Source organism: Apteryx mantelli, chromosome 3 (assembly GCF_036417845.1).
Source record: "Apteryx mantelli isolate bAptMan1 chromosome 3, bAptMan1.hap1, whole genome shotgun sequence".
Taxonomy (NCBI): Eukaryota; Metazoa; Chordata; class Aves; order Apterygiformes; family Apterygidae; genus Apteryx; species Apteryx mantelli.
This window is the reverse complement of record NC_089980.1, coordinates 103993042-104013637: the sequence shown is the minus strand read 5'-3', so window position 1 is coordinate 104013637 and position 20596 is coordinate 103993042. Positions and strand designations below refer to the sequence as shown.

Here is a 20596-nt window from a genome sequence, read left to right as displayed (position 1 = left end):
TGTTATCATTTGCCCCTTAATATAACGGAAACCAGCTTGGACCAAGACTCAAGAGATCCAGGTTCTGTTTATAGACTCTTTCCCATGCTTAACACATATAACTTAACCTGACCATGCTCCAGTTCCCATTCCATAAAGGAAATAATACTTCCCAGGAATGCTGTGAAATCTAATTCATGAATATATACAAGATCCCTAGACCCTCGGATGACCCTGGGATGTATCATGAATACTACAAAAAATTATGGCATTGTGACATCAATATCATCTTTCTTCTATTTGTTTTTCTCTATTCCTCAATTCCTCTATTTTCTTCTTTTTCATCTGTTTTTACTTATTTCCAGACTATCATCCAATTTGCTGAAATACATGGGAAACTGAAAATATCCCCATTAGGATATTTTTATCCTTCATTTAACCCAAGTTCCCCAAACTGCTCTTTGAAAGTGTATCATTGACTGTATAAGGAACTGAAGCACCTGAAATTAGGTGCTCTGAACTGAACTTCAGCTAGTTTATATATATATATATATATATATATATATATATATATATATACACACACACACTTTTTTTTTCTGCAATGATCTAGCTTCTTCTGGCAGGAATGAGCACGCGTCTAGTGGGATGGAGCAAGAGACAAGCTGGTGCCACTGGGGCCCTACCCGTCAAAATGATGAACTTGGAGGAAATCCTTCTGCCTCCTTTGCGGAGACTCTAGCATAACTCAGAGCAGGATACCAACAGACATGAGTGTATATACATGCGTAATAAACTGTATACATAACTTTCTCTTGTCCAAGCATTTTGTTGGCTTCAACAAGCTGGTTTTCATGGCTCTGGGCTCCACTGCTGTGCATTCAAGTCGCTGATGACGGATGAATGTGCAAGAATACCAGGACTGCATTACAACGCTTACCAGCACTTACCCTCATAGCCAGTTATTTGAACAGAGAAATAGTCAGAGGGAGCGAGGGAAGTGGAGCCACATGGCTGCGCTTGGGCCCCCACAATTGCATTCCCAGGAACAACTCTGTAGCCCTTCAAAAATGCCATTTTGCCTGAGCTGCTGAGAACGCCTGAGCCAATATCTGGCAAAATGTTTTTTCATTATAGACTCGACTGCATCAATATTTCTGTTTCTAAGTTGTTTAAACACAAAGGCAACAACTACCTGAAAGTTACTATGTAACTGTACTTGGGTTAGTCAGAAATCGTTCCACTAATTTTGCTGGTATGGAAGAAATGATTTTCTTTTTTAAGAAAAACAATCATTTCCAGGATAAGAAATACTTCGCTTGCAAAATCCAAACCACTTCTGTCTTAGAGAAGGACCACACTTAACAGCGTCTTGACAGTGCAGCATTTTGGGTGATAGTTTGGCATTGCTGCTTTGTGTTCAAAGACCTCAGATATAAATCACTGAGCTCATTTTATTTTGGACATCATGCAAAATCCTACACTTAAGCCAGCAATTTTGCAAAGATGTGGCAACACACAGGATGTTCAGTAGGGCCAGCAGTTTTCTATGTGAATCTGTTACATTTTTCTCATTTAAATCAACCAACAGGTGGAGCCTTAAACCCTAGAAACAAGACACTCTCAAATAATCATGTTCTCACAATTATTATATGAAGGTTTATATTTGCTGTTATTAAAACTCATTTCTGGATGGGAAACAATCAGTTTTGCTCTCCAGAGGTTATCTGATGTTCAGCTGGAGAACGGGAGACACAAACTTAATAAATACACAACTAGGGCAGCAAAGTTAATAAAAACAGAGTCAGCTACAACTGAAATGTTAAATTAACAACCGGTGACTCAGAGTACTGGACAGCATTATGACACATAAGACATATGCTCATTGCAAGCTCTCCCAAGAATCCCAGATATTTTAAAGCTAGAGTACCCATGGATCTAACATTTATTGCAAGAGGGTTGGCCACGTACTCTCTCCACAGAGTGAGCCTTCTTTCAAGAAGATGAGAAAGGGTGTAGACTTACTCATTACTGTTACACTGAGATACAATTTCTATTAAGTAAATGAAAAAAAATCAAATTACATCAGTTGATTAAAACAATTTGAAAAAGATTGCAATGGAGGATCAGTTAAAAGTACTGATCCCAGTGGGAACAAGACCAAAATCTAAACTATCTGTGGCAGTACTTACTATTCCTTTTTGAACAGAAGACTAAGAATTTTCCAAAAATTAGTCTCTTCATATTCCTCCCTCCACTCTAGATGAGATGTTCAATGGATCAGAGACTCCTGCCAATTATTCCTCCTTCTTCTGTCCCTCCCTGCCTATATGATACGATAGATCTCTGCTGCCTACAGCTCAGACATTAACAGAGATGGATGTTAAAACTTCTTTGTGAAAGAGGTATTCTGCCTACAGCTGCTCAGTGACAGGGACATTTTATTTAGGAGAATTACTTTAAAAAACATATAATTCTAAAGCAGTTTTATTACCAAAGGGACAGCTATCGTCACTGTGGTTGATAGCACCTCTGCCCTTAATTTCAGAGGAAGCAGGAAATTGCCTGAATAACCCAATTTAATTTCAGTATACTGTGTCTTATCTTTTTTTCTCTCAGAAAGCTGCAGGGTTCAATTTTAAAATTCATAATTTCTGTGAGTTGCTATACACACCCTGCGTACCTTGCATGGTATCCCCTGCCCTTTGCACAGCAATGATTGTATGCTACAGAAAAAACATGCTATTTTGGACAAAATTTATCTCTGCTTATAAAATATTCAATGAGAACAGAAGGCAGTATTTGCAGTCTGAAGTCCACCCTAACTTAACAGAACTTTTTGTTCTGCAAAAGCCTGCTTCACCAGGAAAATAGAAACAAACAAACAAGCAAGGAGTCAGTCAGACAAGAGAGAATTTTTTTAACCCATTGTAGCAATATTCTCATGCCAGACATTTTCAGGGACTTTTTTAATGCTGACATTTTGCTGTTCTGTAGAGACCACCTTCTTCTTCATTCTCTTGTCTTTTCTAAGTCCCTTTCCCATGTCTCTGGGCTGGCTCCATTTATCACTGTTCTATCCCCCCTTTCCTTACACTCTTTTTCTTCTGTTGCCCAACCTCTTTCCTCTCATTCCATTCTCCTTAAATCACCTCTCCCTCCTCACATTAACCCTATCCTCTCCCCTTCTCTGTTGCACTGTATGTGCCAAGATCTTTCTCTAACAGAATTTGAATTTCATCTGTGTGATATGCTCATCTGTGTGATACACTGGACTCATTCAGTCCAGTTAACAAGCCATCACAGTTAAAAAGACTTTACACAGAGCTACTCTTTATGAACTTTTCTCTGGCTTTACCTATTCTTTTCACTCAAGCTCCTCTTCAAATAACTGGTTTCTCAAACTATGAGATACTGCTAACGACCACCTGGAAACTCCCTCCTCTTCATTCACTCTGTTATCCTTCTGGACTGGTGCCACAGTGTCTTGTCCCAGCTTTCTCTTCCAACTTTAATAATACTCGAAAGTAACACCTCTGTTTTCCACCCACCCATCTATGCTATATTCCCTGCTTGATCTTTCAGGCAATTCAATATTTAATAATATTAATTCAAGAGTATCAAGAAAGGCACTGAGGGAAAAATATAGGAGTTGATACAGTACTTCTAACTAAGCAATAGCTAGGTGGCTATCACAGTGGTGCTTCAGCTTCTCATGAAACTGAAGTTGGTAACAAAAGCAGCTCAAGGCATTACACGAAAGAAGAAAAAGAGACAGAGCGAAAAGCAATACAACTACTGCTACAGAGTGAAACTCTCTCTGCTTATTTCAGTCAGACTGACAAACAGTGGGAGGGATGGGTAAAGCCATTTCCAGCACAGGGAGAGAAATTCCAAAACCAATGTACAAGGCACCCGTGAGATCTCCCCTGCCATCCTCTGTGCAGTTCCAGCTACAAACATTTAAGAAAGATGAAGCCAGGGCATAACAGGTGCTGCTAAAGAGATAATCAAGGAATGGGAAAGCTTATTTTGCTGAAGGAAAGCAGTACTAAAACATAAAAGAAAGTAGCACAGCAAAACAAAGGCTCAGAGGGCGTAAGACTGCTCTTTACAAACGCATCAGGAGTTAGACGTCAGGGAGAGAGGAGAGCTAGTTTATCTAAAAGGTGATCTGCACCCTTGATATAGCACAATGATTCAGCACAGTATCATTATATTTTCACTCTAGGCTGGCTCCTAGTGTGATTTTCACTGGATATAATCATAATAGGACTGGAAATTAAAATAAATTTTAATAAAGTTTTATTGTTCTGGAACAATTTCCCAATAGCAGTAGTAAAGGTAAACAACCTACCTAGTCTTAAGACATAGCTTGATGAATTCATGAAAATGTCAAGAAATTAAACAAAGTGGTTCCCTAAAGTATTAGAGGGTGGGACTTGATTTACAGCACATTGCCCACAGTTTTATGTCCAAGATTCTCAGGAAAATGAGACATGAGATTGGATTTGCAGTCTGAGGATGGAGAAAGTCTGAGTTAGGAAATGATGGTAGACAAAGGAAAAGGGTCATGAGTAGAAAAACAAGGGAAAAGGGAAGGAAAGCTAAAGGAGGAGAGAATACTAGATCTTAGGAAAGAGAAAAAAATGATTATAGAATAAAATGTATTAATAAAATCTGTAGATACACAAAAAAGGAAGAAAATAGAAAGCAGAGAAAGGGAAACAGTAAAGAATTTTCCTTTCCTCCTTGATATTTACAAGTTTTAATTTTCTGACAGAAGGGCAGGTGGTAAAACAGTACCATATCTTTAAAAATGTTGGCATGCTGCAGGTAGTATACTCTGTATATATATGAAGGTGCCCACTGTTTGAGTTTGTTATGAGAGAGGATTGCAGGAGGTACAGCCACTGGTACCTAAGTCTTTCCCAAGGACACGACCAGAGAGAATAAAACAGACCTCCTTATTCCCCCCTGCAAACCCTTCCCTGAAAGGCCGAGAAAATCTCCAAGCAGGCCAGGAGGTCGGCTCCTCTTGGTCCTGTCAAACAAGAGCTCCTTCCTCATACAGTGACCCTATTTCAACAGCAGCAGCCAGCCCCGCTGTGCCTGCCTCAGCACAACCCCTCCTGCAGCCCAGCAAAGCCACCGGTGCAATCTGCAGCATGACAATAAATGGCACAAAGGCAGTTAATGGCCTAACCTACTAACTCCTAGGAGCGTCCAGGGGTTCTCTGTTGCTGTCAAGCCCATGACAGGCCAGCAAGGCTGGCCAGCGATGGCTGAGAGGGACAAGCCCCAGCATAACAAAGGTTTATTCTAGGACCCCATTAAGAAAAGGCCTCCTAGGTCTTTTTGCTCCAGGAGCCTTTGGCTTGAAGCTCACTAACATGCTCTGACTGTCTCAGGGAGTCTTCCTTCACCTAGCCAGACACCATCCCAAGGTTCATACATTAAAACCAGTGCCATCCTGACAGAACATGGCAGTCTTAGTCCAATGCCTAGAATGATTTGCTGACTAGCAACCTCATCAGAGAAACCAGATCAAACTGGAGACAGCTAGAAATGTTCATTTGCAGCCCAGGCAGGGGATATGGTGAAGTGCACCCTGCCATGGGTTATGTTGGCCTCCTCAGGCAGGGATAGGCTTCCCTCCTAGGGAGCTATCAGTCTGACACCACACACAGGCATTCAGGCTAACCATCAAATGAAGCCTTAAATAAAAACATGCAAAAGGAAAGTGCTTCTTCACACTGGAGTCATTTGGTCTCACCTCTTGAAGAAGGGATGTCAAGCAAATAGGTTTACCTCTGGATAACTGCTACACAGTGTTTCACCTTCAAAAGTAAGTCCAAAACCAACGTTACATTAGACCATTTGGAAGTCTGAAGACTTCTCAGAAACTGTGTCTTGTGATTAATCTCTATCTAACTCACATTTTATACTGCCTGTTCTCCAAGATGTCACATTTTAAGATGCTGCCCTTTCACATCCTCACACCCACAGCTGAGGAAACCTACAGCTGACACTTTAACACATACTTCAGAGAAATGCACGAACACACGGACTGTAACAAGGTTTTGAGTGGAAAAGTTGCTGCCATTTTACTTAGTGTGAAATACAGGAAACTGTGTCCCAAGCTTAAATTGACATCTGTCTGGCAATAGGCACAGGACCTAGCTCAGAAATGATTTTTCTTGAAAGATCCAGTGATTAGTAGTGGAATGTTGTGTTTGTAAATGTGCTTTTATTACTGTTTTATTTTCCAAACTTGCAATAGGAGAGTAAATGGCAAAAATGTATAGATGCTGCTCCTCATTTCCTTTCAGGCCCCTAATCAGGAACTGTTGAAAAACAGTGTTGGCATTGCTGTAGATTAATGGCTGCTGCGCAGAAAGTGTACAGGGAATATATTCCTGCCAGAACAAACATACAGACTGCTGGACAAAAATCTGTGAGCCACAGATAGGATTATCCCTTCATTGTAAAGATCCATGCTGCTGTATTGCTCTGTAATTAATAATATTTACTTTTTGGTTTGACTGAAATCACTGTGACAATCAGGCAAATTAATACTGTACCTTTGTGTTCCTATTTATTCTACTGGTGTTTGAACTTTTGTGTTCAAATCAGTTTTGTAATACTTAAAAATTAGGGTTTTATTCCAGGTATAGGAAGGAAACACCTTTATGGGGTTTTTATGCCTCTATGCATTCAATATGTCTTTAAAGACCACGTAAACACTTCTTTTTTATACAAGCAGTGAGATGTCACATGAGAAAATATGTTCTATTGAGCTGTAAGGCCTTTAAAATCAATTCCTGTCATGAGTTCATTTGTTTCTCACTCTTCTTCAGCCAAGTTGTTCTTGAGAACTCTCCTGCCATGTATATTGGGATACATTTTCATCACTGCAAGTTCTATATACTTTTTTGCTCCTTTTGTTTACTTACAAAATAAGGCCTGGACTATGGTGACCACAGCAGTTTATGAAAATCTGTTCTTATCTGAAGAAGTGCTCAGGGTCCAGCCAGGAAATTTGAAGACAGATAAAGCAAAGGGTCTAACCTGGCCCTAAAAACTAAACCACATGCAAGCTACCCGAGGTCATTATACTTAAAAAAAACAAAAAAAAAAGGGAAGACATACAAATCACTGCTATGGCATGTCTTCATAGTTTAATAGCACTTTCATCTTTCAAAATTAGGACCTGAGAGATCAGGTCCCAAAGTAAGGACTCGCCTGTGGTTGCTGTGTTGTTAGAGTATGGGATTAGTAAATTAAGCATATGAAGATTATGTATAAATTACCAATTTATCCTGCTGAGCCCCATGGTTGTCATGACTAGATTACTTCCCTTTCCTGAGCTAGCTGTTTAGAGTGTGTGACGTAGCTTCACACTATTGCATTTGGTAGTACAGACATAAGATCTGTCTGTTCATGGCTGTTGAGTAAACAGTCATGATATTTTATGGCATTTTTTTCTTCCCAGAATATTGGATGACCCTACAGGTACAGCCTGCTCTTATTCTCAAAACAAAATCTTCTCACATATGCCTATATAATGTTTGCTTTGCTGGTATTGAAGCAGCTTCAAAATAAACCCGCAGTCTGATTTGGCAGTCCAGCAAAACACCAGCCAGCCACCAGAGATGACTGCACATATCTGAAAATGAAAAGCCATGAAATGACACAGTGTATTAGGTCATTGTGACAGCCAGGAGGTAATACCAGAGTATTTACTTTGGCTGGAGTCTTTCTTGGCTCATCCTCATTTGTAGTGTCACAGTCAGGCCCTCATCTCAAGCCAAAGTGCTTTGGTTTGCCTACTTCATTAACGGTTCAACACAGGTACCAGTAAACAACTCAGATGGGGTTTTTTGAGATGACATAAAAAATTCTATAGATTAAGAGAATCATGATTCATTTCCTTCTCTAGCAGTAGGGAACAGAAGAATAGATGCACTTTACAGCTATGATCATGTTTGTCCTCACAATCCTGTGACCTAGGTAAGCTTTAGTAGGGTCTAACCTCTCTTGAGGACCTGTACATATCAAAACTCATAAAAGTATTGTCCAGGACAATGGAAGTTTTATCTTGGTGAACATTTTCAGCCCATACTACAGTGCAGATGTCAGCTATCTCCATCTTCTACAGAAGAATAATAGCAAGCCTTTAATGGTTGTAAAGCTTGGCTATAAAATAAAAGACTAAGGTGAAGAGCCTTGTATTGAACAGGAGAATCAGTCAGAGAAAAAAGACCAAATTTATTACCACTTAAGACACATTAGTGACTTTCTTTGCCTCCCCTTTCTAGCCCACAAAGGTGACTTCAGGGTAAATCTTCTAGAACACCATGAGTATGATACATTTCTATTCAGGTTCGACTCTATTCACAACCGAAGGTGCGTGCTAGTTGCACCTTTTAACAAGTAACATGTACAAGTTTTTTTATGAAGTGAAGGGACTGGGACATAAATTGTTTTCACAAGAGCTGGGCAGGTTTTTTTCAGCTTGTCCACAGATTCACTGAAAAATATCATTAAAGTGCAAACAAAAGTCTCTAAATTTGGTGAGCAGTTCTACGACAAAAAGGGAACACTTTTGAAAAGTCAGAAGTCTTCCTTTCGACTTTTTGAAATACCATGTTTCAGCTCTTTATTTTGAAATTGCGATTTCCCTGAAGGCAGAGACTCTTGAGAGTTCAGTGATTCGTCTTTAAAGAAAATCCTCAAAACTGGATGGAAACTTTGGGGATGCGAGCACAAAAACAGGCTGTCTGCCATAGGTGACTTACTACTGGGCTGAAGAAACATGCAAACCAGGACAACAGAGAAATCTTTTGAGTGAACGCTACGCCAAGAAGGAAAACTAACAGGACCTCACCCCACAGCGCATGGGCAAGGAACACTGCAAGCTAGATGGGATGGGCAGAGATTGGCTGAGCCCTGAGCAACATCTGAATACACAGAGGGTTCTAGACCATCTTATGCTCTTTTTCCGTATTAATGACTTCTAGATTTTTCCCTTCAATATTTCTTTTAAAGATAGTAATTACACTCACTGTATTTGCTTGTCTTTTTTCCAAACATATTCCCCTGTGAGTTGTATTCTGCCTCTTTTTAAATGTTCAGGACCGTCCATGTTTCTTTGTCAGTTCTAACAGGTGTTTGTAATTTTTCTTGCTTTGTTAGCTGCGGAGAGAGATACTAAATGAAGCAGTACTTAACACTGTGACTGCTCCATTAAACACCACCCTGCGCTGTTCTCCCCTTATCGTCCTTCCCTTATATTTGCATGTCAGGGTTGAGACCTGCGATTTCTGAAGGACCTAAAAATAAAAAGATACAGAGAAAATATCATAGAAAAGATGCTTGATTTACCTGCAATTCTCCTTCCATTATGCTGAGGAGTTTTATTAAGTCCGCTTTAGAAAGCTCTATGGACTTGTTCTTTCGTTCACTAGGTCCAGGTGATTTTGAGTGCCGTTTGACAGTTGCAGATACCATGACCTCATCTTCCTTCTGATGAGGTTTGTTCTTTTTCTTGGCATCCTCCTGAAGTTTTTCCTTCTCTGCATGGCTGATGACAGGCTTGGAACTGGAGAAGTGCCCATTAGACGAGCTTTCTCCACCTTGGTTTCGGGATCTCATCCCTATCTAGAAAGAAAAACATAAAGATGCATTTTATAAAAAAATAAAATTACTTACAAAAAGCTACAGCAGAAATACTGTCTTTTGGAAGAACAGCAGTCTTCTAAATGCTGAAAAATAGCATCAAGCTCAAGGGAAGAGGGTGGAAGGCTCAACTATTTCAGCAGTTCTGTACGTGGCAGACAGTGAATCCAGAGCATTAATTCTAAATTTAACAGAGTTCTAAAGTAGGGTAACCAGATTTTGTCAGCATGCCAAGATGCTGATATGAGTTACAATGTATGGAACTTAAAATGATGCAGGGAAATGACAAAGAACATTTTCCAGGTTCTCCTTTCCATCACTCATCATTTTGATTGTTCACAATTCGTCACTACAAAAAGAAACAGGTTGTTAAAGCAGACCTTATATTAATATAAGGGTTGCTGAGAGACAGGAATGTAATTAGTTTTATAAAAGCATATTCCTTGAGTATAAGCTCTCTATGAGTGGAGTGATAATGCATGACATACAAGGAGCATGCTAGTTTCCCTGAGTGAAGCGTTGGTTTTATTCCAGGTAAGTAACAAAACCTGGGAATGCAGACTAAAGCAGGTAGGAAACCCCATCTTGGGCTAAATACTGCATGAGATAATAGGCTGCAAGTGCCGTAAAGGAAAGTTGAAAGGAACTTTCAAAACAGAGCTCAAGAGGGCATGACACCAGTAAGAGGTAAACGGGTAGGATCCACACAGTCCTTCACGACTTCTCCAAAATTTCAGTTTGTAAGTAACATAGCCTTGGTTTCACACAGAACACAGCTGCTAACATCATTCTTTCTGAATATCATCCTCCCTAAACAGCCATCTTACCTGATTCCCTCTACAGGGTGCCATTCAGTATCCTCACATTAAACCCACCTTAGCTTAATCTGTCTGTCTTTTGTCTTCTCTTATAAACATCTCTCTGCTTTCTCCCCTCCCAGACCTGGTCAGGGGGGTTGCTACCCCTTAAAATCCTATTTACCCTGTAAGGTCTTGCCCTGTGTCACCGACTAGCAGCAGCACAGAAGACAGGATGGATTAATCACTGTGCATTTCATTACTTATCATTATTAAAAAGATGTATAAACACACTCAGACATGTTTATATATGGACCCATATTTCTATCCCGTCATGCTTCCTATGTTATGCTGAAGTAGGTCTTTGTAATTATTTTCACTGTTTGACACTGTAAGACCTTGATTGCTATTTGAAATCAGGACACTTTTGTCATACATGATAAAAAGGCAAAAGTGAATTTAGGCTTGGTTCAAGGCCACATTCAAAGGTAACAAGTAAGGTAGTGCAAATTTAAATCAAGTTGGTCTCCTAAAAATCAGATATTCTTCAATGTACTTGAAATTGCTTATATAACTGCCAAGGGAAACCATCAGGAGTTTATGTTGCTTTACTCCTTTGCTTTTGTATATAATCATATCTTCTGGTCCCTTAATTTTTGACTTAAACGCAGTTTAGCCAAGACAGTGTAAAAATACCAGAGAAGCAAGATTTGCACAGAAAGATATCTTGTTTTAGATCAGCTACAATTTGAGCAAACAGACTGAAGAAAGCTGAGGAAGGCTCTATATGCCTGAAACTCATCCACTTTTTCCCAGCAATATCAATAGATCTAATGAATAATATTCCTCCGCTTCCAAGTCTTTCCTCTCACTTAAATTCATCTCTGGATTTAGTTTGCAGCTTGTTCGTTAGTCAAACAGATGCTTTTCAATATTGCCAGCTTCACACATTTTGCTGATAAGGATCTCAGAGCAGCGGATCACTAGTGATGCGGCAAACCCTAAAATACATTGACTAATTGGCTTGGCTAATGTTACGCTGGGTCTGCTAGGGCTTGCTACTGACTTGACTCAAATCAGTGTTACAAATCTCGTGCTCAGATCAGCCTTACATTTTGGTAGTTTCATTCTCAACAGGAAGATTCTGTTTTTATTATCGTGGGTTATTCATGTCTTAACTTCATTAATTCAGTGGAATTCATCCAGCAGCATAAATAAGAAGAGAATTAGGCCCAGTACTTTCAAGAGAGTCTCGTGATGAGATTCCTTGCATTGTAGGCCTGCTCCTACCCAAACAATATGTGATACAGGTATACAATGGCCTCTAACTTCCTAAATGCTTATGCAGTGTGTTTTTCATCAAACAGTTTGGATTAATCACACGAATTATGCTTTCTAAAAACGGATCTCCATTATAACCACGAACAATACCTGAGAAGCTCAGGAAATCTTTTGGGTCTCAGGTTTGTAATGGAAAAATAAACATTGTACTATGTTTCCTCTCAGATAGGGCTTTTCATTTGTTTAACTTTAGTGGGTTTTAAACTTTCCAGCCATGCTTTCTCTCAGGAGAGAGCACTTGGGATTCAATCTGTCTCTATTTTCTGAGTATTTCCTTCGGAGTGCCTGTGGGCCACAGCCTCCAGCCACATTCATCTCTAAACCAAATCTACTTTTCATGGCTTACAGTGAATGGCTTCATGGTTGTAGAACATCCTACATGTTTTAAGAATAAATATTGCAAGTCTGTATTACATATGCTTTCCAGTGGAAGACAGATTATTACAGTACAGTGGATCCTGCTTAGTAACTTGTTGCATTAGTGATCTCTCTGTAGAAAGATGAGTCAACTATTAGAACAGAAGGTGCACAATTAATTTTAAATTTAACTCATGACTAATTGAGACACATAATCCTCTTCAAGCATGGCATAATCAACCAGATACACTTAGCTGGATATGTTAGACTTTACGAAAGGCTGTATACCACCCTGTCACAACTCAAGGCAGCCACTTTGATCCATCTATCCCTCTGGGAGTTGTGATAACAATTCATGAAGCATAAAAACTGAGTAATTGACTATAGGTTTATAATCATGCTAACAAAGAAATGATGAATGTATATTTAAAGTAGAAAACAGAATTAAACTAAAACTTCTGGCCAGATGCTCACATGGTGTAAATCAGTTTAGGTCTACAAAGGACAGCTACCAAATTTATTTTTTTTAAGTCATTAATGCAGCAGAAGAGTAGTTTAACCAGTTGATCTGCATTTTCATATCAACTAGCTAATTAGAATAGGATTGTCACTAAAAGAAGCCTCCAGTCAAACTTTGGCTTTTTTTTTTAATTTCTTTAGCACTTGTAGATTTATTTTGCACCAACTCTTACATCAGTTAAGTGTGGCATTCAGTTACTCTCAGAGACATTGCCCCTAACAGCCTTTCTTTGTGTAAAAGCTTGCCAAAATGAGCATAACGTTAACACCTACTCTGTCTTCAGTCACGATGTTGATACTTTCCCAGCGTGTTTCCAAGTGCAAAGGTGTTGTGTGCTGAAGCCAGAGGTGCAGGTGAACTCAAGCTTAAATGATGACATAAAGGGCCAAGTTCTGCTATTCACACAGTAATTTCCAAAGAGTTTAAGGGCCAAAATCAACGACACGATCCAGTTATTTTGCAGAGCACTAGGGATGCAAAGCAGCTGTCAGACTGACGGAGCTCAGTAAAGCATCTTTTCTAAGTTAGAGCAGTGTGAAGTAGCCAGAACATACCTGTGATCTTGCCTCAAATACTGTGTTTTGGAAATAAGTGCTTAGCATTATCAGTCTGTATTTCTGAGAACATCATGAGATACAAGAAAAGTTCCTGAGCAGTTGCATGACCTTATTTTGACATGCAAATGCCAAAAAATTTGCCTATCTGTTGTTGCACAAAGGTTCCAAAATTGATTTTTGGGGACACTGCCAGTCTAACACTGGTAACAAATGTCCTCCTGCTGTCTGCCCTGATCACATGTCTCTATATCATACAGCATTCCCAATCTGCTGAAGGGATTGTGTTTCCTGAAGAAATAGCTGGTATGATTTATAATGACTTTAGCATTTAATATTTAACTCAACTGTTTTTTTCCACCCCTCATCATATTGCATATTAAACTAGAAACCTCTCCTGACAGCCTCCAGTCCGAACAAGAAGTCTTTATGTGATCAGTCACCTTGATTTCAACACTTATTGGCTACTTGTTTGAATATGTGCTCACAGCATTGGTACTTGGCATGTGAACTCTTCAGGTTCTCCTCTATTTCATTTGTCTGTTAAGCATAAAAGACAAATGCTATGATTATTTACTTGAGTCTGTATTGTTATTCTGGGCATGGAGCCTTCAGTTTTCACAAGTTCGCAATCCATACAAGATTTTACGAAATAACCTTTATGTTAGTTTCACTGACATCACTAGGAAATCTGGGAGGAATTTGCTGAGTAGGATGTCAGGAGAGGACAGATCGCATGCTGTTCCAAACCTTTCCCCCGTCTATGGCAAATTCTTCTCCCTATAGTGCTTGAAATGGCAGGTTAGATGAGACTCTGTTGTTATCTGTCTTTAGAATCAGATAATACAAAAGGGTTCTTTGAACTTAACATATAGCCCCTCATGCTAATTGTATGTGCTGATTTTGACTACATAGCACTTTCCCTTAAAATAATAAAGATACAAATAATGTTATAAAACAACAAAAAAGTTGATTTACAATCATGATATAGTTGTTGCTTTTGGCTATAAAGTTGTAGTCTGGAGTTCAGTTGCGATCTAACTGATTAAGATATCACATGAAAGTGCTGGGTTTCTGACAGACTAACAATATGTTGTAGGACTGGTGCAAAAAAAGTTTATCATTGAGCCAAAAGTGGAATTATTTCTCTTTTCCAGCTGAGGCTTTGGGAACTGTATGGTGGGGAACGATATCTTTCAGAGGCTTTGGAATGGGGCAGTGTGCTGTGCAAAAATGCCTCTTACGCAGTGGAGATTGCTGAGGACTCAAGCGCTGAATGAGCCAGATCTCTGTTCAGTGATCACTGATCAGCACATAGCACCAGGAGTAAAAAATAAGTTAAAATATGCTCCAAGTGGAGACGAAAGCAAATAAAAATCACAATCAGTTTTGAAACACCCTATAAATGGGAAGAAGAGCTGGAAAATATTTAAACAAGTCAGCTTGTATCTGCAAGTAGTGTATGCCAACAACAGCAAAAAAAGGAGATACCTTCTGAGGCTTATGGAAGATAGGAAGATAGGGATATCAAATTGACCTTGTTGTCCTAGAAGGTCTCAGCAAGGACCACCCCAACTGGGGATGGGTGGCTTCGTCCCAAGGGATCCAAAAAGCCAGAACCAAGGCTGTGTGGCCTCACTGGTGTGGATGTGATAGGAGAAACATTTAGAGATGCAACAGGTCATACCACCTCAGAGACTGATTAAAATTATTAGTGGGTGGGTTGTTTTTCTGAATTCTGCAAATAATCACTATTATTGATATGTCTGGCAGAAGAAATGAACAGGAATCACACTATCAAGAGCTTTTCATGTGGGTTGGTAGGAAATGATGGCTGTGTTGTGCAGAGGTGTGTGCTGAGCAGTGCTGCTCGGTTTGGACTCAGAGACTGCAGGGAGCAGACGTCTATCAGACTGTGGACTCTGAGTGATAACTGGATAACTCAGTGCTGAGGGGAGGCAGGCCTCATTCTTGGTCTTGCTTTTGCAGATCAATCCAGCAATCCTTTCAGGCATGCTGGTCAAAGTGTTTAACCAAATGACTAACACAATGAAGAACGGAACATATATCTACCCTTAGCAATTCTGGAGTTTCCTGAATTTTTGAACATTCAAGGCCAGAGCACTAATCCATTGTACTCTCCGAGCCTCCCCCACTCTGTTGCCCTCATATGCATCACCACATGAAAAGCAAACAATAAAAGATCTTTGTGACTTTTGACAGCGGTATACATGGGAGTTCTGAAAGTTTTATGTCCTTTTGTGAGAGTGTGTGCCAGCTGCTTGCTGTCATTGCTGGGGTCCTGGCACAGAGGTGCAGGTACTCTAATCCATCAAGACAATTCTGTACTCAGTAAACAGCTTGAATAACCAAGACACAGGGCTGTAATCCTTGTACAGACTGGGAAAGTCCTTGTGGCTACTTTAGGTGCGTAACTACACTACTGCCTTCATCCTTTCTCCTGGTCTGCTTGCTGCAGTGGAATAGCATTTGCCACGCCGGCGTTAGGAAAAGCCGCAGTCACGCACACCTGCTGAGCTTCTCGCACCGAAGGTGCAAGGTCCCCGTTCGGCCTCCGGCTGGCGTTGCCCCCACGGCCAGGTTTGCAGCCCCGGCGCGCAGAGCATGGCTCTGCGGGCGCCCCCCGCTCCGTGCTGCCAGTCGTGAGATGCAGCTGGTCGGCCCCGTCCCTGGTCTGCACCTGCTGCCCGAGCTCCTGGGGCCAGGTAGAGGCCACGGGATTGCTCAGAGGAGCCTACTCAGAAAAAAGATATTCCCCAGGGACAGCCAAGTGTCACAGTCTCTCCCTCATTTCGTAATATGATGCATGGAGTCTCAGGGGCAGAAGGAACTTGAGTAGCTTTAATTATGAGAAAGGAGAATTTGTCCCTATTAACGTCCTCATTTGTCCTCAGTAATAATATGGCAAAAATGGGGTGGCCATTTTAGATCCTGGACACAGATTATTTTCTTCTATCAAGTAACTGATAGCTCAGTGTTTCCTAATCTACTTTGGTGAACTTTTCTTTTAAGTTCCTAGCAAACAGTATAGAAAAAAACAAAATTATAGCAGATACACTTGCTGAGGTACAGCATGAGTTTCTGTAATGTCTTTTTGTTTTATCAAAGATTTATTTTATAGCTTTTAAAAATGAGTCTTCTAATTATAACAATGGAGCATAATAGCACATGGATTGTATTCACCAAGGGTTATATTCACAATAGTTCCTTTACTTGAAAAGAGAAATAAGAATGATAAGGATAAATATATTCTAAAGCATAAAAGAGATTTCTGAAAATTCCATATTCAGGTGCCATTCTGAATCTACTTGAAAGTTGAAGAGAACTTCACAAAACTAAAAGAGGAAACCCAGTCATCACTAAGTCAGATTTATACTGCTTTAACACCATTTTCCTTAATTCCAAGATAAACTCTTCTCTGGCTAAACTATGGCACAGATTTACAGAGACCAGAGCTCATGCTGGTTTAATTCCATTGACTTTGTCATTTTCAGACAAACTTGTGGTCTCGCTTGGAATATTTTTGCTTGAGTAATGTACGCTGACCAACTAAGGAGTAACATAGACTTGTTTCACAGAGATTCATGTTTCCCAGGCTTCATCTGAAAAAACATCTTGGTGCATGAGGTATGAAGAATGATAAGCTATTAGATCATCATCCAGTCAAAGAAAAAAACCTTTTATATATCATTCTCTCTGTATTTTGATTACTGTGCTTCCCAGCTGCCAGGAAGTACAAACAGGAGTCATTGAGAAGAGAACAACTCAAGTAGCTGACACCACTACACAAAAATGCATCTAGGTCTGAAAATGGTTTACATATTCTCCAGAGTGGCTTTGTGACTGAAAAGGAGTGGCTGGGAACAACAGACGTGGCAGAAGCACTAACTGTCGGTAGGTTTCTACCTACCTAAGGGGTCCTCTTCCAGGCCCTTTCCATCCCTTTGGAGCAGCCTGTGTCCAGGACGCTTCCAGATTTGCAGGAGAAAGCCAGACCTTTGGTGGAACAAAGTGCTCCAGGCTCCTGGGACTTGCTCTCCCATCTGCTGGAGCATGTGCTTGCTCACCATCTCTCTGGAGACACAGCCACTCTCTGAGGGATGAACATTGGGTCCTGTCATGACTCTTTACATATTTTACATATTTTACATACTTACATATTTTACAGTTTTCCTTGGGGTTACAGCCCTCCTTGGGTTGCCATTTTGATTGAAAATCAGACTGTGAATTTCAAATGTAGATACAGCCAGCAATGTCACCACTGGTTTCAGTTCAAGCCTACTAAACATTTATTTTATCATCTGACAGCTAGAATAGGCCTGGAAAATGATCGGGCAGGTGATGCAGATTAGCTGGCCTACCAAAGATTTTTCACTTCTGCAAATGGTGCCGAGCGAGTATTAGTCATTTCTGTGTTGGTGACAGCACAGGACCGAGCTTATATCCTAAATCAAATACCCTGTGAACTTATAAGCCATGCTATAACCCTCTTAAGTAGTTTTTAAGAACCACTGCTCCTGTAACAATGCATTTTCTGCTTCCAGGATCGCAGGAAACTGCTGAAAGCAGCAAAACACAGGAGCAGGCTGACAATAATCACAGCTGTTGTCTCCAAGTCCCTTGTCCCTAACCATACAATGACGTACGCCTAATGACCAAAACACCTAAAACTGGTACATCACCAAGGGAACACAGCATGGAAAGTAAGGTCATTCTTTGATCCCTGCAATTCTACTTTAGCCTAGAAATGTATACTGACAAAAGCATGCAGCAAATAGGGAATGCTATTAGGAAATAAGGAAACTATTATTTTTCTCCTTAATTTACTGCTGTGTCAATTTTATTTTTTTTTACCATGAGTGATCAGCCAATTTACCAAATAGTTCAGAAACAGTTTCTTCCAAAAGAAAGGGGGAAGGAGGGAGTCACAGTTTTCTAAACAACCCATTTCAACTTTTCACTTCAAAATGATTCTTTATTTCAAAATTACTCAGATTTTAAGAAGCGTGAAACAACAAAAAGCTCAATGTCCCAAAAGCAGACTTTAAGCTTTGGATCAAGGCGTTTTGTTGTCTTTTGCTGACCAGACCTGAATCCTGTATTCTTTTCAATAGCCAGTTTTTTGCACAGCTCTGATTTCACTGAAACCAGTAAACAACTACAGCTGCATTTTATACTTAGTATATTTCTATTTCTTTTGGTTTATAAACACAACCAAAAAGAATCAGAATGTAGATGCCCTCACAGATTTTACAGCAAAGGAAAAATATTATACAGAAGACCTGTATCTTCCACAAATATTGCCTCCAAGAGACAACAGCGTAAAAACACATCTGCAGCATCTCAAATTTCAGCTGTCAACCAAAGTTGGGAGCAAGTCTCAAATCTCTCTCAGTGACTCCTTTGTGGGGAGCTTCAGTTGCTGATAGACATAGAGGTCCAGCTTGCACACGAATGCCTGGCCTATTGGTGAGAGGTGAATTTAACCCCGTCAGCGAGAGGGCTGCACTGCACTTCCCAAAAGGTTCCTCCTCTGTGAAGGCTAACTAAATTCAAAACGAGTTAAAAATAGTTTCAAATACTAAACCTGCCCTTGAGTTTCACTATCAGTTTTGGTGGTTTTACAATAACATTCTTCCATTTTGGAAAAGCAATTCTCTGGCTACAGCTCTATTAGAGATTAACCACATTCAGAGCTGCTCTCTGACTGCAAGACCAGCTGTCCTGGAAAATCCTGCAGGCTACTAAACCCTCTTAGCATCCATAACACTCTGGCTGCATCCAAACTGCCCACTAGGAATAGTTCCTAGCCCGTGCTGACTCCCAAAACATGCCCTTGACGGTTTGGGAGGCTGTTAAGCAGCTTGGCCAAAAGTACGCCCAGGACCACTCTGAACATTTGAGAGCACAGACCTTCCGGTATCTGTGCTCAGGCCCTGGCACTGTTTAACTTCCAAGTATCAACACAGCCTTTCCACTCGCTCCTCTGCAGCCTGCTTCTTTACAAACAAAGGGGAAGGGAAAACTAATCGGCCATGCAAAGGGAAGGTGCAACTCACCATATATATACAGTGCACAGAGAAAAAATAAGCTCAAGGTGCCAGGAAAGCACAAAGGAACATGTATTTTTTCAAGTAAAATAAGGTTAGGTCAAGGCAGACAGAAGTATACTATGTATTCTAGAGGTGTATTTTTAAGTCCCTACTAAAGGATGGTCTGAAGATACAGCAGTTCAGCACAGGTCATTGAGACACACCACAGCTAAAGTAGGCAGAGAGGTTGCAGACCATTCCCGCTTCACACTAAGCCACATCTCCTGGCTTGTGGTGGGCTAGGTCACACAAAATTTGAACTTTTCCCCTCTGTGTCACTGAAAAAAGGACTAATGCGGCAAGGTTTGAGGTTCACTAGCTGTGAGTGACGCTTGCATTATGCAAAGTCCTGGGCTGCAGTTGTCATTACCATTTGTAAAGAGGTAGAATGAAAGGTCAATCTTACCTCACTCCTGGCAGTGCCAACCCAGTGACTATCACTATTTCCCAGTAATCCTGCAGGCTCACCACTGACTTCAGAACATGTGGCAAAAAAGTAAAGAAGTAAATGTCAGCCTACCTGATTTAGATAACAGCAATGCCTCATGCTGACAGGGAGCAGCATAAAAAACTGTGGACACCTCACCTGGCCATTGAAGATGGCCTCATCCACTTTAATAGTTTTCATATGTGGAATCCTTAAGCAGGTGCCTCTTCTAGATCTTGTTTTCAAAATCCCTAGACATTTTCTTCACTTGAAAAGAATGAAGTTAAATAATTATTCTGTATCTACAGGTTGAGCTGGGTTTGATGTATTTTTGAACATCCTGTCAATATTAATTTACTCAAGACTTCACCTGCCTTTTTAGTTCAGAGAAAAGAGTCAGGCTAAGCTGAAAATGTAGCATAGCTACCCTGAGTGGCCAAGGAAGAGAGAAGGAAGAAGTGGATAAATATCCCTGCACAGGCATGGTCTCACATTAACATAACTAAAATTACAGGCTGCCAAATTCAACTTGCTTTATGTCTGTGACTTCTTAAAATCCTATTTCAGCAGGGATAAAATTGAAGTGAATTTCATTTGTCTCACTGCAACTAGCCAAGTACCTTGCCTTACTCAGACATACACAGACCTGATCGGTAAATAAGGTAAGAAAGCTGCTTATAAATAGAGAAATCACTGTTTCTGTTGAGCTATTGAAAAGCTGTCTGAGAAAATATTTTTCCCAACAGTTAGGTAATGTCTAAGCATTACTTATTTGTTTACTTAAATATTTTTCAGCTGCCTTCAAGGAAGTGTAGGTGACTGAGAAA

At 40.2% G+C, this 20596-nt stretch overlaps 1 protein-coding gene across 5 annotated transcripts in view; it reads right to left on the bottom strand.

Annotated features, from left to right (window-relative positions):
* FILIP1 (filamin A interacting protein 1) overlaps positions 1–20596 on the bottom strand; it is a 111670-nt gene that overhangs the window by 58943 nt on the left and 32131 nt on the right. For 3 of the 5 annotated variants that reach the window (XR_001294005.2, XM_067294096.1, XM_013952357.2), the window contains exon 2: positions 9367–9642. Coding sequence is in view for 3 of the 5 variants with exons in the window: in XM_067294096.1 (XP_067150197.1) it covers positions 9367–9636 (270 nt within the window). In the remaining 2 variants the exon portion in view is untranslated. Of the gene's footprint in view, positions 1–9047; positions 9178–9366; positions 9643–17407; positions 17481–20596 lie in introns of those variants that run through there. The other 2 variants (XM_067294097.1, XM_067294098.1) reach the window with 2 other exon arrangements.